This window comes from Phodopus roborovskii, unplaced genomic scaffold, assembly GCF_943737965.1.
Source record: "Phodopus roborovskii unplaced genomic scaffold, PHOROB, whole genome shotgun sequence".
Classification (NCBI taxonomy): Eukaryota; Metazoa; Chordata; class Mammalia; order Rodentia; family Cricetidae; genus Phodopus; species Phodopus roborovskii.
In genome coordinates this window covers 5838235-5854247 of record NW_026126636.1, presented here as the reverse complement: position 1 = coordinate 5854247, position 16013 = coordinate 5838235, and the positions used below count along the sequence as shown (strand labels likewise).

Below are 16013 nucleotides of genomic sequence, written 5' to 3'. Positions count from 1 at the left end.
GGTCAGCCAGAAACGCATCATTTTCAGGCGGCTGGGTCAGGAGCTCCTTAGGGATATCCTATAATACTCTGGGGATAAGTAAATATACCTATTTATACTCTGCTCCCTACCAGGATACATTCCTCCAACTTGCTATGAGGCCAAAGCAGGCCTTGAATTCCTGCTCCTCCTGTCCCAGAATCTCAAGATCTGCCTATTAACCCCAGCTTTCTCTCTGCCTGGGACTCTCCACTGGGTGACATCCCTAACACTGAAGCTCCCAACCTGCCTTCAACTCGGACTGCCCAGGTGCCTGGCAGAGCACAGCTGGCCACCTATTTCTGCCTTCTGGGTGCTGTGTTTGTGCCTCAGAGATGCGCAGGGGAGAGGGCAGTGGAGTAGGGAACCAACTGGAAATTTCATTCATTCATTCATTCATTCATTCAGGCAGTGAAGACATAGTTATGAATGGGCAGGGTTTCTCTGTGTAGCCCTGGCTGTCCTGGAACTGGCTCTGTAGAGCAGGCTGGCCTTGAACTCAGAGATACACCTGCTTTGCTTCCTGAGCACTGGGATTAAAGGCACAAGCTACCTCCACCCCTGAGTTCTAATCAGTGTTCTAATGAGTGGAGGCAGAGAGTGAACTAAATGGATATATACATATATATATGAAAAATATATGAAAAGGTATTTCCTGGGCCTCATAGTACAGACCTGTAATTGTAGCAGGCACAAGAGATGAATAATGAATTCAAAGCCTGCTTAGGCTATAGTGTGAGTGTGAGTTCAAGACCAGCCCAGTGAGACCCTTGTTAACTGTTGTCTGGGGGTTTGGGATGATGGGATTTCCTGGTGGGTGTGGCATGCTCTAGGCAGGAGTGGGGAGGATCACTCTCTTTTGGAACACAATCTACTTTCTTCAATGGCCTACAGACCTTTCACCATCTGGGTTGGTCCTTGCTCATTTCAACCTTGTCTCGCTTTCCATTCACTTACAAGTACCTTTCATTTTTAAGATTTAGTTTTAGAATCATTGATTTTATTTTCTATGCATTAGTGTTTGCTTGTGTGTGCGCGTGTGTGCGCGTGTTCATGAACTTTCTGTGTCCACAGAGGCCAGAAGAGGATGTCAGACCCGTGAAGCTGGCGTTAAAGGTGAAGCTGGTGTTAAAGGTGATTGTGGACAGCCCAAGCCGGGTGCTGGGAACCGAACCTGGGTCCTTTGGAAGCACAGGAAGAGAACTCTTAATTGCTTTGCTACCTCTCCAGCACTAGAATCTCAACTTCTTGAGAAGAGCAGTGACTTTGCCTTTTTATCATTGCTATATTCCCAGTGCTTAGCGGAGAGCTGATCATAGACGCTCAGTGAACGAACAAAGACATTGATCAAACCCTTCTGTTCCAGGACAGCTTTGCAGGTTAGAGCCACTCAGACAAGCAGACACAGAAAAAAAATATTCCACACACACTGTGGGTCATCCACATCCCTTGGGGGGTGTGGTGGCGGTAGTGGTGTACTGGACTAGATGATGGAGGAAGCCCCAGCTGGCAACCAAGCATCCCCAGAACAGGAAAGAACGATGCTCTGGAGGGATACCCAGCCCCGCCCTGTATCCCTAGCAACCAATGGGTGCACCATCCACCCAACGGCCCCTGGGACGTGTAGTCCCCGCAGGGGCGCCCTCGGGCGCCGCCGCACGTCCCCTAGACTCCAGGTCCCGTCGTGCGCTGGGAGGAGCGGGGATTGGCTGAGCCCCGCCCCCGGTCCGCCCCGCTTCGCTCGCGCCGCAGCCCCAAGAATGAATGAAATCGTAGCGCGCTGGGCGGCAGAGCGGGCGGCGCAGGCCGGGCTGGGCCCGCGCGCGGCGGTAGCAGCGCCCCGGGCCGGAGGCGGCCCAGCCGAGCGGGCCATGGCCACCGCCATTCAGAACCCGCTCAAGTCGTGAGTGTCCCCTCCCCAGTCTGGGCCCCCTCCCCCTGGAGCTGGTCCTCCCCCAGCACTCCCCGGGGCTGGGGTGGGGGACGCAGCGCGTGGATGGTATGGATGGTACTCGGGGACCCCCTGTGCGCCCCCGCTCCCCTGCAAGCCCTCCACCCCCTGTCGCCCCCTGGGGTTAGGTACGGGAGCCCTTCTGGGTCGCGAGGGCTCCTCTTCTTTGTCGCTGTCAGTGAAGGAATGTGGCGCGGGCTAAGGGGTGGCGGAGGCCGTGTCCCCACCCAGAGTGGGGGTAGGGGCTTCGTTCGCCTACTCCATCTCTGCTCCTCGGCGTCTTGGGGAGGGTGCACCGCTGCCCCGGGCGTGTGGGAGGTACCAACCTCTAAGTACGGACCTGGATCCTCACGTTTCTCACCACCCATTTCCCCCTCATCAAAGCACCATCCTCTTGTCGGGTCTTTCTCCCGGAACCCCGCGGCTGCACAGTGGGAGCTAAGACCGTCCCCGTTTGAGTCCTTGCTGTCTCCTCTCTTTGCTCCCGGGTTTTCAAGACCTAGGAGTCCCGACGTCTGTGCCGGCTCGGACGGTGGCAACCCTCCTTCTCCCCGCCCATACCCATCTAACGCGAGCACCTCCCATCCCTTTGAGGACCCGTGCCTGGGGAGCCGGTGCTGGGAGCGCCTCCCTCTCCGGGAATTCCCTCCCTTTTGGCTCGTCGCTACTCTCCTCTGAGCGCTGGCCTCCCGCTGGGCCCGGTGACTGGGAACCGGGACGCCTGGGTTCGAGGCTAGCCCCTCCCCGCTTTTTGCCACCCCACGCCTCCTTCTCTCTCTCTCTCTCTCTCTCTCTCTCTCTCTCTCTCTCTCTCTCTCTCGGCCCTTCTCCGGGATCCCGGCCCCCCCCCGGGTCCCAGCGCTCTCCACCCCCCCTCCTTCCCTGGCGGTGACAGCCGGCTACGAGTGACAAGAGCGTGGCCGCTCCCGCCCTCTCTCCCTGCAGGAGAGCGGCACTCCCCTCCCCCGCTCCCGGCCGGGTGGAGGAGGCGGAGGGTGAGCGCCCGTGGCGCCGCACAAAGGGGCCTGGGCTGTCTCCCCCCTTTCCCCACCCCCTGCACTTACAGACTTGACCTTGAGCCTAGAGCGTTGGGGTGACAGGGGGCGTGCGCCTCGACCCCCATCCACCTACAGAAGGGTTGTTTGAACCAAAAACCCTCCCCAGTTGCATCTGTTTCTGGGGTGGGGAGGGGGATGGGAGTGAGGGGGGGCAGGGATTTACAGGCACACGCCCCCAAGGGAGACCGTCTGGTGCCTGGGTCAGTGTGAGGGGGTGGGCAATGGTAACAAATTATGCTTCCCTCTGACTCTAAGTCACACACACAGCCGTCTCTCTCTGCCTTGTGGAGGGACATCCTGAAATCGGTGTATCCTGGAGTTCCGGTCTGGGTTGGTGGGTCTGTAGACGAGTCGGAGGGAATATGTTTGGTCACACTCTGCAGGAGCGTAGAGGACAGTCAGAGGGGATTGGCTAGGGTCTCTTCTGCTTACCTTCCAAAGGGCCTATGGGGCTGGAATTGGGGTCCCACTGGTCCCTAAGGAATGCCAGTGCCACAGGTCGTGGTGGCACACACACCTTTAACCACAGACCTAGGGAGGCACACACAGGTGGATCTCTGCCAGTTTGGCTTATAGAGTGAGCGCCAGGCCTGCTAGGGCTAGAGCCAAATCCCCTCGGCAAGGCGAGCCCATCGGCACCAGCTCTAGCTCTTCCTGCTTGAATTCACACGTGGCTAGCAGCCTTTGGTTTCCTGCTCTGGGCCTCAGTGTTACCGAGTGTGGGTTGGGCCGCATAACTGGTTGCCTTGCCTCTCCGAGGCAGCAGTGAGGCTCACATGGGTCGCTGAGTTGGTTACAGACATGATCTTAGAGGGGCTCCGGCTTTTTGGTTGTGTACCACCATGCGGGGCTTTTAGTTTTGTGGTGTTTTTGCTTGTTTGGCTTTGCTTTGTTTTTAAGACATGCTCTTAAAAACTCTCCAGCACAGCCTGCCCTCAAACTCAAGCTCGTTGAATACTAGCTAGGCTATCTGAGAGCTATCTGAGCCACAGGACCTCACTAGAGAGGCCATCTTCCTAAAGCAGTTTGCACAGAGCCTGAGCCTGGCCCAAAGTATTGACTACTGCTGTGAGTATAAATATTGATTAATATTATAACACAGAGTGCAGGACTCTGGGACAGGAGCATTGCTTGGGCAACTGAGGGGACTGAGAGGCTGAGTTCTGAGGGGAGTAGGTGGAGAAGAGTCTGTGATGGTGATGGGCAAGGGAAAGGGAGCCAGGCCCTTTCCTAGCGGCAGCAGCTGGGACTTCTAAGGTGACACACCTTCTACACTCCAGTGAGGCCCTGACCTGGGGTGTGAGGGCAGGCTGAAGGCAGGAGTGTGCAACAGGTTGGGGAGGGTGTGCTGGGGATCTGGTGGGTGATGGTGGTGAGAGGTGGCAGGGACCCTCTGAGCTGAAGGAAAGGGCATGTCATGACAAGGCAGGGCACACAGCACTGGGACCTGGAGAGGAGGCTGAGTGAGGGGGTACCAGCATCCCTCATTGAATTCGAGGCAGGAAGTGAATCAGATGCCCTACCTACGCTGGGAAGCCGTGGGTCAAGGTCTTGGATGGCTTGGGTGTGTGGATGGGGACGTTTGTGGAAGGGAGTTAGAGACTGGAGGTGTGTGTAGTTCAGGAAATCTTGAGTCTCAGTCGGGTGGGTGGAACTCCCCCTGCTGGACAGTGGCGTATTTGTATTAACACTTGATATGCTAATTTATGCAGCCACTCAAATCCGAGTGCTAAGTTATTCCCCCGAGGGTGGGGCTGAGAGAGAGTGAGCGCACATGCACCAGTGTGTGTGTGTGTGTGTGTGTGTGTGTGTGTGTGTGAGAGAGAGAGAGAGAGAGAGAGAGAGAGACAGAGAGACAGAGAGACAGAGAGACTCAGTAGGTCAGCGCATTAGTTGGGGCTCTGTTAGAGTAGGGGCTGTGGAAGGTAGTAGAAGGATGGATGACCAGGGGAAGGAATCTTTCAGTACTATCTTCAGACAGCAGTCAGGGGCAGAGAACAGGTAAGGTTTCTCCTCCAGATCTGCAAGTCCTTGTCTGGAAAATAAGGATAGTAATCGTTTGGCCTGGAGAGAGCTGTGCTAAGCAAATGTTAAGTATTCACTCAATGTGTATTTGTGGACCGCATACTAGGGCAGGCATTATTCTTTCTAATAGCAGGGTCACCTATCAGATCCTCTTTGTAGTGTCTTCTCTGGGGAATAAATGGATTCATTAGTACCTGCCAGGGTACCATTTCTTCATCTGGGTCTTCAATTGAACCCATGGGCTCTCGGTACTGAACCCCAAACCCTGCTATGTGTCTTTGAAAACACTTTGCAGCAGCTGGTGTGGTGTTGCCCACCTAAGGAAGGCAGAGGCAGGAGGATTGTGGTTTGAGGCCAGCTGGAGCTGGACAGTAAGGTTCTGTCACTAAAACAGTCATTTACCCTGTTACTCATCTAATCTTCGCTCCGATGAGGTATTATAACTATTTTCTAAAGGAGGAAACAGGCCCAGAGAGGGTGCCTGAGGTCCTGTCAGGGAAGATTTGAGCCCGGGAAGAAGGGCGACAGTCCTGTACTCCTGCGGAGGAGTGGGCCCCGGGTGACCGCGACAGTCAGCCCTGGGACAGAGTTTGGAGGGCACGGTGGGAGAGGTGGCGTCGACCCCCGCACTCTGGTGACACCGCTGGCTGGGCACTTGTGAGGTCTGGGCGCCTGTGGCTGGGTAGGGGTGAAGGTGTGTGAGTGGGGTGTGCGGGAATCTGCGAGTGTAGTGTGACTGTGTGTAAGCTGCCATGTGCGCGTGTGTGCGTGCATGCGTCGGTGCACGTGGCACTGGGGAGTGCGTGTGAGTGAGCGTGTCTGAACGACTGTGTGATTCTCCATCCTAACCCCCCCCCCCCGGGTTTGAGCACCCGCTGGGGACTACCACTCCCGGCATGGCCTGGGCGGCCCGCCCCGCCGTCCTGATTGGCTGGGATCCGCGTGCTCCCGCCCCCCGGGAATGAATGGATGGGCGGCCTCAGCGCCCGCCCGACCGCTGGGAGGACCGACCCGGCAGGGACCTGCTGGGGGCAGGACCCGGGGAGCAAGATGGCCACGGTCATCCCCGGCCCCCTGAGGTGGTGCGGGCGGGCGGGAGGCGGGGGAGCCCGCGCGGGCGGGTCTGCGCGGCCGCGCGCGCGTGTGTGCATGTGTCTGTGTGTGGCCGCTGGGGGTGGGGCCGCTGGGGTGTCAGGGGGCTGTCACCGTGTGCGGGGGTGCGAGCGGGTGTGACTGTGGGTGTCGGGCAAGAATGATGCCCGACGCGTTGCTCCTGGAGGGGTGCAGGGTGTGGGGGAGGGGTCCCCCGGGGTGTTTAGGGGAAGGGGGTCATGTCGCCTCCCAGGGATGCCACGGTTTGAAAGAGGGTAAACGGCTTAGGGAGTCTGGGGCCCGAGTACACTCGGGTCGAATCCACGCCACCTTTGTCTTGGGGTGTGGAGTGTGTTGTGCGACTTGCGTATCGCTTTTTGTTTTCTGGCTGAATGTGTGGTTATGAATATGATTTCTTTTATTCAGCACTACCTACCTGACTATTTGGGGCTCCGAGGTGTGTGCACATGCCATCTATGCTGTGTCTTTGGATAGGGTTGTGTGCGGATATGTGCGAACGTGGGCAGACTTGACTGTCCCTCTGCTTCCAAGGCGTGTACCTGTGTTTGGGAATGTGTTTTTAAATTTGCGTTTCTGTCCGTCCCCCACCCCCGTGTGAATGTGTGTATGTGTAACCGTGTAAAATCTCCGTGGTTTCTTTGTATTGTGTGTTTGACATAGATATTGTGCGTTTGGATAGATGTGTAAGCGCATATGTAAATGCTTCTTGAGCCCCTGTCTTTGGACGCTGAGTGACTGTTGCGATGTGTGCGTGTAGTACGTTTCCATGCTGTGGGTCTTTGTGGACAAATTATTTATCTTGTGGTCTTTGGATACACGGCGTGCAAAGGTAGTTTTATGGCCTGTTTCTGACTTGGAATATTTGTGTTCTGCAAGAGAAGTGTGTGTGTGTGTGGGAGGGGGGATGTGTTTGCTTCTCCTTTGTGAATATTGGGATATGTTCCTCTTTGTGTGTGAATCCCGTGTGGCCATGTGCGATTTGTTTGTTTTGGGTGTTTGGCTACGTTCGAGTGTGGATGGGTCTCGGTGTGTTTCGGTCTGTTTCTATATTGTCTGTGAACGCTTCTTAACCTGAGACACAGTCAAGTCCCAGGTAGCTGCCTCCCAGCCAGCACCCTGCCCCGCCCCCGGGCCCCGAGGGGTGGGAGGAGGGGGAGGTGAAGGTGGACCTGGCTGGTTTGCCCTTTGCGGACCAGCGGGAACGGGCGGCCGGGGGACGGTGCTGGGCCTCCCCGCGCCAGCCCTTGCTGACAGCCGCCCGCCCGCTGCTCGCCCGCCCCCTCAGCCTCGGCGAGGACTTCTACCGGGAGGCCATCGAGCACTGCCGCAGCTACAACGCGCGCCTGTGCGCCGAGCGCAGCCTGCGCCTGCCCTTTCTCGACTCGCAGACCGGTGTGGCCCAGAACAACTGTTACATCTGGATGGAGAAGACCCACCGCGGGCCTGGTACCCGCCGCGAGGCTGGGGCGGGGCGGGGCCTGCGTCCCGGGACCTCACGCTCACAGCCTCTCTCCTCCAGGTTTGGCCCCAGGACAAATCTACACTTACCCCGCCCGCTGTTGGAGAAAGAAACGGAGACTCAACATCCTGGAGGACCCCAGGCTGCGGCCCTGCGAGTACAAGATCGGTGGGTGGAGCTGTGTCCCCTGCGCCTGCTGTGGCCCCCACCAAGGTCCTCAGGCCCCCTGCTGCCGGTCCCCACACAGCCTTTGTTTTCCCAGAGCGTCTCCCCAGCAGGCTATCTGCCCCATGTGGGCAGGTGTATGGAGGACACCTTATTACCTGAGTCTAGATTTATCAGTTCACTGTCCCTGCTCCCCGGGGAGCTGGATACACCCATGTTCCCCCATGTCCGGCTGTGTTTCATTCTGTGGATGCTGGAGGGCATCTGGCTATCCGCCTGTGTATGTGATGAGTTAATTGTGTTTCTCAACCTGGGTGTCAACCTTTTGGGGTTGTGTATCAGGTATCCTGTATACCCGATATTTACATTACTATTCATAAGAATAGCAAAATTAAAGTTATGAAGTAGCAACGAAATAATTTTATGGTTGGGGGCTCACAGCATTAGGAATGTTGAGAACCACTGAGTTGAGCGTCTAATTGTAACTGTGGCTGAGTGTATTAGAATGCCTGTTTCATTCTAGGTGTTTCCAAGTGAGGGTATGTGTCAGAAGGTATGTGTTTAATGTGTGTGTGTGTGTGTGTGTGTGTGTGTATGTGGTGGGACTGTGGATATGTAGCTCCTCCCGGGGTATATATGGTTCCATCAGAGTTGCTATGGGATATTTTTGGCTTGTTTCTCTGTTAGGTATTTCTTGAGGTGTGTTCATAGATAGGGCTTTCCCAGTGTGCTCAGGAAAGGCAGACACTGGTTTCTTCTCTGTCCCCCACCCCCGTGTGTGTGTGTGTGTGTGTGTGTGTGTGTGTGTGTGTGTAGGTCTGCTTGTATCAGGAGTACAGGAGTGCTGGCTGGCTGTGTCTTCCTGTGTGCGAAAGCCTTTCAAGTAGAGTCCCTGTGTTTTTCTGTGTATGTCTGTGAGTGCCCAGGTGTATCATAAGGCCTGCCTGTGTCTTCCTAATTAATGTGGGTCAACATTTATTTATGGCTCTGCCATTGCCTTCTGAGTACTTCTATATCCCAGGGCTTAACTGTGTGTCTTCTGCGTGTGCAGCTACAGCCAAAGGTCCGTTGTGTCTGACCGCCTAGCTGCATGTCCTGCGTGCATGTCTGTGTGTACCCTATTCAAATGTTTAACTTTCTTGGGGTGTGTCTGAGGGCTTGGCTTTCACTACACAGGTATTTCTGAGGGCCTGTGTTGTTTCTGAGGATTTCTGGGTATATTCAGCATTCTGGCCTTGCCTTCTTCATTGAGTGGACTGAGGGTGTGGCTGTGTCTCCCCAGGATCTGGGCATACTTTCCAGGGCCTGAGGTTGAATCTGTATGTCCTTGTTGGCTGAGTGTGGGAGAGCCCGGCCCTGCCACAAGGGCCATGCCCGTGTCCCCTGCCTCCCCCCCCCCCCACTGCAACCTGGGCACTCTGACCACAGCCTTCTGTACTGACACCACTTTCCCTGTGGACTGTCCCCAGATTGTGAGGTACCCCTGAAGAAGGAGGGTGGCCTTCCGGAAGGGCCCGTCCTCGAGGCTCTGCTGTGTGCCGACACAGGAGAGAAGAAAGTGGAGCTGAAGGAGGAGGAGACCATTATGGACTGTCAGGTAGGAGTTCCCACCCTGGCTGCAGGCCCCCTCTAACCCTGCCGCCTGTCACTTCGCCTTCCTGCTCTGAACCACCTGGCTCCATAGGGCCTCTGGGTACCCTCCGCCTCCATCCTCCCAGAAACACCGCTGCTTGTAGAAGGCTCCCTGACTTGCTCCTCCGCCTCACCTGCAGCACACCAGTGCCCCCACCTTCTTGACCCCCCAATCTCCCTTCTACTGGGCCCAGAAACAGCAGTTGCTGGAGTTTCCGCATGATCTCGAGGTAGAAGACTTGGAGGAGGACATTCCCAGGAGGAAGAACAGGGCCAAAGGAAAGGTATCTTCCGGAAGCTTCTCCCCACCACCTCCTCCCCAGAGCTGTATGTAGGACTCAGTGGATTATAAACGTTTGCACAAAAAAAAAAAAAAAAAAAAAAAAAAAAAAAAGGAGCTTGTGCTGTGGATCAGAACTGTCCGAAGAGCTTGGGTGTGATGCTCTACACACAGAGTCCCAGCACCTGAGAGCCTGAGGCAGAATTGCCTCAACTTTGAAACAAGTGAGTTCCAGACTGTTCTAAACTACATAAAGAGACCCTGTGCAAAAAGAAATTAAAAAAAAAAAATTCTAAACCAAACCAACCACCCAAACAACTCCCCACATTTTCCCCCTTCCCCCAATACAGAACAAACAAAAATCTTCTGCTGGATACCCTTAATTCCAGCACTCAGGAGGTAGAGACAGGCAGATCTCTGTGAGTTTGAGGCCACACAGAGGAGCAAAACAAAACAAAAACAAAATCTCCAGTAAAAGCAAAAAGAAAAAAAATATGTTAGAGCACACCTTTAATCTCAGCACTAGAGAGGCCCAGGCAAGAGGATCTCTGTGAGTTCGAGGCCAGCCTGGTCTACAGAGTGAGTTCCAGGACAGCCAGGGCTACATGGAGAGACCCTGTCTCCAAACAGCAACGACAAACAGAATTATCTTCATGGTTGCACTGAGAGAAGTCTGAAGACTTATAGCTAGGAAGTTTGCTTGGTTTCATGTGGGGATTTAATTACTCTTGAGTGGTGCTGGACAGGAACCCACAGTTCCCCATATTCACACGACACTTGCTCTGTCACTGAGCCACAACCCCAGGACTGAAAAGAAAAATTAACATTTTCTTCGGTTTGACTTCCAAGTCTAAATGAAACCCAGTAAAGCATGTCAGCAAACCCATAACCCAGAGGCAGAGAGTCACTGTGTGGCCAGCCTGGTCTACACAGTGAGCTCCAGGCCAGCCAGGGCTACATAGTGAGACCCTGCCTCCAACAGCAACAAGAGCAAGAACAATCAAACTCAAAAAACCCCCAAGAATGATGAGGCTTTCCCTGGTTTTCTGGGCCCCTTACTTTTAACCCTCCTCCCTGCAGGCATATGGCATCGGAGGTCTCAGGAAACGCCAGGACACGGCTTCCCTGGAGGACCGAGACAAGCCCTACGTCTGTGATAGTGAGTTCTGCAGAAGGGAAAGGGAGAGGAAGCCTGGGCCACCGTGACCTCACACTTGTTCTGGTCCTGGCCCTTGGGGAAAGGGGATGTTCTTTGGGAGAGGGGATGGTGTGATCCTGGAGGCCAGGGTGGAGGAGGAGGCATTGGCGTCTGACAACCACCCACTCACTCACCCTTCAGTCTGTGGGAAGAGGTATAAAAACCGACCGGGGCTCAGCTACCACTACACCCACACCCACCTGGCTGAGGAGGAGGGGGAGGAGCACACTGAGCGCCACGCCCTGCCTTTCCACCGGAAAAACAACCATAAACGTGAGTTGGAGGGTCAGGGCTGGTGGGGGAGATGCCCAGGAGTGCGGTGGAGGCAATGGAGCCTGGTAGAGGCCGGGGAAGGGGAGGTGGGGCACATTAAACATTTCTGGAAAATCTCCAGCCTAACGGTTCCTTCCCCCACCGACCATAGGGATGCTGGCTCTGGGGTTGCCATGACAACCAACCATCTCTCTCTCTCTCTCTCTCTCTCTCTCTCTCTCTCTCTCTCTCCCTCTCTCCCTCTCTCTTTCTCTCTCTCCCCCTCCCTCTCCTTCTCTCCTTTTCTCTCTCTCCCTCATTCCCTGCCTGGGCATAATGTTTCTGGGTCTGATTTATTGTTTCAATTAGAGCTTGGGGAGAGGGGGTTGATGGATAACTCCCCTCCCTCTCTGGGCCTCCCTGATTCCCTTCTCTGCTATGCTAGGGTCCAGGGGCAAGGCCGCCAGGGTCCTTGACACTCACCCACACCCGTTCTGTGCCATGACAGCTGAGCCGTGGGGGAAGGGAGCTGTCTTTCACCTGCTGGTCAGAATGAGCTCCTCAGCAGCCTCAGGCCAGGCCCAGAACCTCCTGTGCTCTCTCGGGTCCTCCCGAATAGGTCTCCATACCGGGCCTTGCAGAGCGGTCTGCTAAGTGCTGGCCTAGGCAAGCTGACTCGGGGAGGCAATCATGAGTTTTTGCTAAGGTTATACCTATCCCCCACACTCTTACCCAAATAAAGAGAACATGCAGCCATCCCAAGTTTTGGTGAGATTTGCCTCTCCCTCAGCTTTTTTTTTTTTTTTTTTTTTTTTTTTGCTTCCCGGTGCCTGGGCCAAGGGTCCACCTCTGGGGCTGATGCTGGGGACAGATGGGATCTTGCCTATAGTAAGAGCCCCTTTCTGTCCCCCCCACCCCCAGAGTTTTACAAAGAATTGGCCTGGGTCCCTGAGGCACAGAGGAAACACACAGGTAGGGACACCTCCCTCCACCCCGACGTTTGCAGCCCTCTCTGACTGGGGCGCCCCACCTGTCCTGTGCCCACCACTGCCTGCTGTCTTTCAGCCAAGAAAGCACCAGACGGCACTGTCATCCCCAATGGCTACTGTGACTTTTGCCTGGGGGGCTCCAAGAAGACGGGGTGTCCCGAGGACCTCATCTCCTGTGCAGATTGTGGGCGATCAGGTGACACTCACCATATTTTACTGGAAGATGCCGGGGAGGGGACATTCTAGAATCCAGATTCGGGGAATGGGAGGCCAGGGCGTGACAACTGTGCTTAGCCTGTCATGGGGCGCAGTGGCTTGGCCAAGCCTAGGGGCTGCCCCTGCTGCTGAGGACTGTGGGAAACCGAGCGCGATCAGTGTAGGAGCAGTATGAGTTGCCATGGCTTCGTGTTTTCCTAGCATGGAGAATGGGCAGGCGCCGCGGAGGCACTGTGGGTAGGGGACTGAGGTATGGGAGTAATGAATCGCACCACCTGGTTGCTGCGGAAAACAGAAGAGAACTGTGGTTAATAGAATGTGGTTTCTCATGGAGGCCTCGTGGGTGGTAAGACTGGCCGCTTCAGTAGCGTGGGTAATGGATTGTGGTTGTTCAGTATGGGTTGTCTTGGCAATTTAATACAATGGAATGCGATTGTTATGGCATGGTGGACCGTGGCTGGGAGATGCCATGGGTACACACTGTGGGGACCAAGTGCTGTGGCTCCTGGCCGTGGGGCTGTCAGGCTGTGTGGGCTGTTGGCGTCTGGCTTGGCGGGAAGTAGTTGTAATTGTTGGGTGTTGTGGGCAATGGCTAGAGGTGTGTCTGCTGGAGAGGGGCACAGCTGAACACACTAACACTGCAAGTATTTCTTGTCACTGGCAGTTTGCTTGCCGGTGCCTTGTGTGGTCCAGCCTCTGGTTTCATGCAGGCAAGGTGCGGGAGCCCTGTTGTGGAAGCGGTTGCTATAGCATCCTGCCTGGGGTTAACAGGAGGTGGGGTTAACAGGAGGGCTGGCTGCTCTGCTGTGGGTATTGGAATGTGGCCGCCTAGTGCGGTGCTTAACAGACTGTGGTTGCCACAGTGTTGTGGGTGGTAGAACGTGGTTGCCACAGCACTGTGGGTAATGGAATGCGGTTGCCATGGTATTCTGGGGAGCAGAGTGTGGTTGTCATGGTGGCTGAGTAGGAGACTGTGGGGTCCAACACACAGCTGCTTGCCGGCAGTCCAGCTTCCGGATGTCTGTCTGTCTTGGGGGTAGGGTCCCACCACAAAGCTCCTCTTGACCTCTGAGTCAGGGAGGGGATAGAGCCATTACTTCCCCAGGGGTCAGCAGCCACCAGGGGTACAATGACCTGCTAACTGCATCCCTGCCCCTCGGTCCCCAGGACATCCCTCGTGTTTACAGTTCACGGTGAACATGACGGCAGCCGTACGGACTTACCGTTGGCAGTGCATCGAATGCAAGTCCTGCAGTCTGTGTGGCACGTCAGAGAATGACGTGAGTACCTGCCCCACCTCGTGGGCACACCCCCACTGCCCCTCCAGCCTGGCTCTGCGGCTTCTGCCCGTGAAGCCTAAGCCTTCCGTGCTCATCGCCCCTGGGTGACCAGCAGAGTATGCGCTGCCGTTGTCACAAGCGCCCCTTGACTTGAACCTGTCCCTGTATATCCTGTCCCCCCCCCCGACACTCCCCAACCGCCCTTGAGGCTGGTGTTCTTGTTCCCACTACCCAGAAGAGGCTGCTGAGCTCAGGGAGGGAGAACGAGGCCTAGGTCACCACGCTGAGAACCTTGCAGGGCCAGGATTTGAACTGGACATCAGTCAGTATTCCATAGTTACGAAATCCAGGCGACACTCTGTGAGTGGTCAAGCCAGGCCAGGGGGCCCACAGTACAGACTGCAGAGTCAGCTCTCTCAGAAGAGCCCCTGGGACCTAGCCCCCCGCCCCAGCCCCCCACCCCGGTTTCTGGTGCCCATGCCCCCAGGGTGCCAGCTGGGCGGGTCTCACCCCCCAGGACCAGTTGCTGTTCTGTGATGACTGCGACCGGGGTTACCATATGTACTGCTTGAACCCTCCCATGGCGGAGCCCCCGGAAGGTGAGGGAAGAGGTGGGCGAGACATGGGGTGGGTGGGTTGGAACTTTCTTCCTGGTGGCAGAGACCATGCATGTGCTGTGGGTGGGGACAGGTGGGGGGGCGCCCTTCTTCGGTTTGAGTCTAATTTTATCTTGTGCCCTCCCCCACCCCTCCCCCAACCCCCACAGGGAGCTGGAGTTGCCACCTCTGTCTTCGGCACTTGAAAGAGAAGGCCTCTGCCTACATCACCCTCACTTAGGCCTGGCTCTGATTCTCCAGGACCTTTGGGTGGTGCTAACTTTCCTGCCTCGAGGAGCTCCTGCTCTTCCCACCCGGTGTCCCCAGTGGGAGGGAGAGGGTGGAGCCCAGAGGGAACCAAGGTGTTCTCCCTCTGCAAGTGGATGTTACCCTGTGGGTGGGCGGGTCCTTAGGGCTCCTCTGCCCCTCTCCATCCCTTGGCAAATGGGCACCAGGGGCTTCTGCTCCCCTCAAAGCCATACCCCGCCTCCGGGCGGGCATAGGGAGGTAGTGGATGCCAGCTGGGGCCACGGAAAGAGCCTTTTTCTAAAGAAAAAGACAAAAAGTAAAAAGAAAAAAAAAAGAAATTAATATATACAAAGAGTCCTATAAAGCCTGGCTGGGTGAGGGCAGCGGAGTGTCTGCTGGGTACCTACCTTACCTGGTCCCTAGGCCTTACCATGGCCCCTTCCCCCACCCTGCTTTTGGGGTTGCAAGTGTCTCAGCTCCCCATCTGAGGTGGGTGCCGTTCCTTCCTCACACCCAGGCCAGGTGGGCATGGCGCCCGCCCCCCGCCCTCCCCCAGTACCCACCGTGGATGGATACTGCATGATGTGAAACCATGGTTTTGAACTCTTCCTGCCCCCCCTCAACAGCCCCACGCTGCGCCCTCCCGGTGCCAGCCAGGCCTGGGGCATGCAGCTGGGGGAGGTCGGCGGGGCGAGGCAGGCAGGCAGGCAGCCAGCCCGCTGCAGCGAGAAGCACAGATTGCAATGGACTCATTTTTCCCTCTCAGCCCCTTCCCTTCCCGGCCAGGCCGGGCTGCCTCCGCCCCCCACCCCCACAGCCATTTTGGGGGTGGCGAGGGGGTGTGGTTGTTTCTTGTGGTTGTGTGTTTGTTGTTCGGGTTTTAAAAAGGGAGTTGAGACTGAGTGGGGGAGGCGGGGGTCTGGGGGAGTCCACCCCAGTCCGGGAGAGCCCCCCTGCCGAGTCTCCTTTATTGCCTGCCTCTGCTGTGAATTAACTTGTCCTGTGTATTAAACTGGGCCTGACCCTCTACCCGTGACTGCCTCCTTCTCTAACATCCTTCGGGGTGTCACCAAGATGGTGAGCCAAGGGGCCTCACTGGGGTAGAAACCACTGTGGCCGGCCCCCACCTCCTTGACCCTACACCCTGCCTCCCTCTGGCTTTGTCCCAGCTCCTCCCGGTCTTGCTGCAGAGAAGAGGGGGGATGGGGTGGAGGGGCTCCCACCCAGCCAGCTGTGGTTGCCCTAGCAACGGGCTGCTGCAGCTGCAGCGGGAGGCAGCGCAAGGAGGGAGGTGGGAGTGAGGGCTGGGGGAAGGGAGGGCGGGAGAGACCCGAAGGCAGCCCCCGCCCCGGCTAGGGTGGGGAGGTGGCGCCCGGCCGGGCTGGCTGTCACCTGGGATCCCCTGCTCTGGGTGTGGCTAAAAGTGGAGAAGGGCAAGAGGGCCTCTCAAAACAGGGACTCATAGCGAGGGGTGTGTGTGTGTGGGGGGGAGTGTGTGTGAGTGTGTGTGAGGGTGTGAGGGGGAGTGTGTG

At 56.5% G+C, this 16013-nt stretch overlaps 1 protein-coding gene across 14 annotated transcripts; it reads left to right on the top strand.

The window, feature by feature from the left end:
- Positions 1–1757: 1757 nt before the first annotated feature.
- Dpf1 (double PHD fingers 1) lies at positions 1758–14882 on the top strand. Of its 14 annotated transcripts, none has more exons than XM_051207402.1 (12): positions 1760–1921; positions 7451–7611; positions 7685–7792; positions 9259–9386; positions 9616–9705; positions 10782–10860; positions 11041–11172; positions 12073–12123; positions 12217–12336; positions 13524–13636; positions 14124–14235; positions 14403–14882. In XM_051207402.1, exons 1-12 carry the CDS (start codon positions 1779–1781, stop codon positions 14471–14473), a joined length of 1308 nt encoding a protein of 435 aa, XP_051063359.1. In that variant the 5' UTR covers positions 1760–1778; the 3' UTR covers positions 14474–14882. The 14 variants fall into 14 exon arrangements, with proteins under 14 accessions (XP_051063371.1, XP_051063365.1, XP_051063362.1 ...); XM_051207403.1 differs by having other exon boundaries at positions 1761–1921; positions 14154–14235; positions 14403–14881; XM_051207406.1 differs by lacking the exon at positions 1760–1921 and adding an exon at positions 5990–6131 and having other exon boundaries at positions 14154–14235; positions 14403–14881.
- The last annotated feature ends 1131 nt before the right edge of the window (positions 14883–16013 follow it).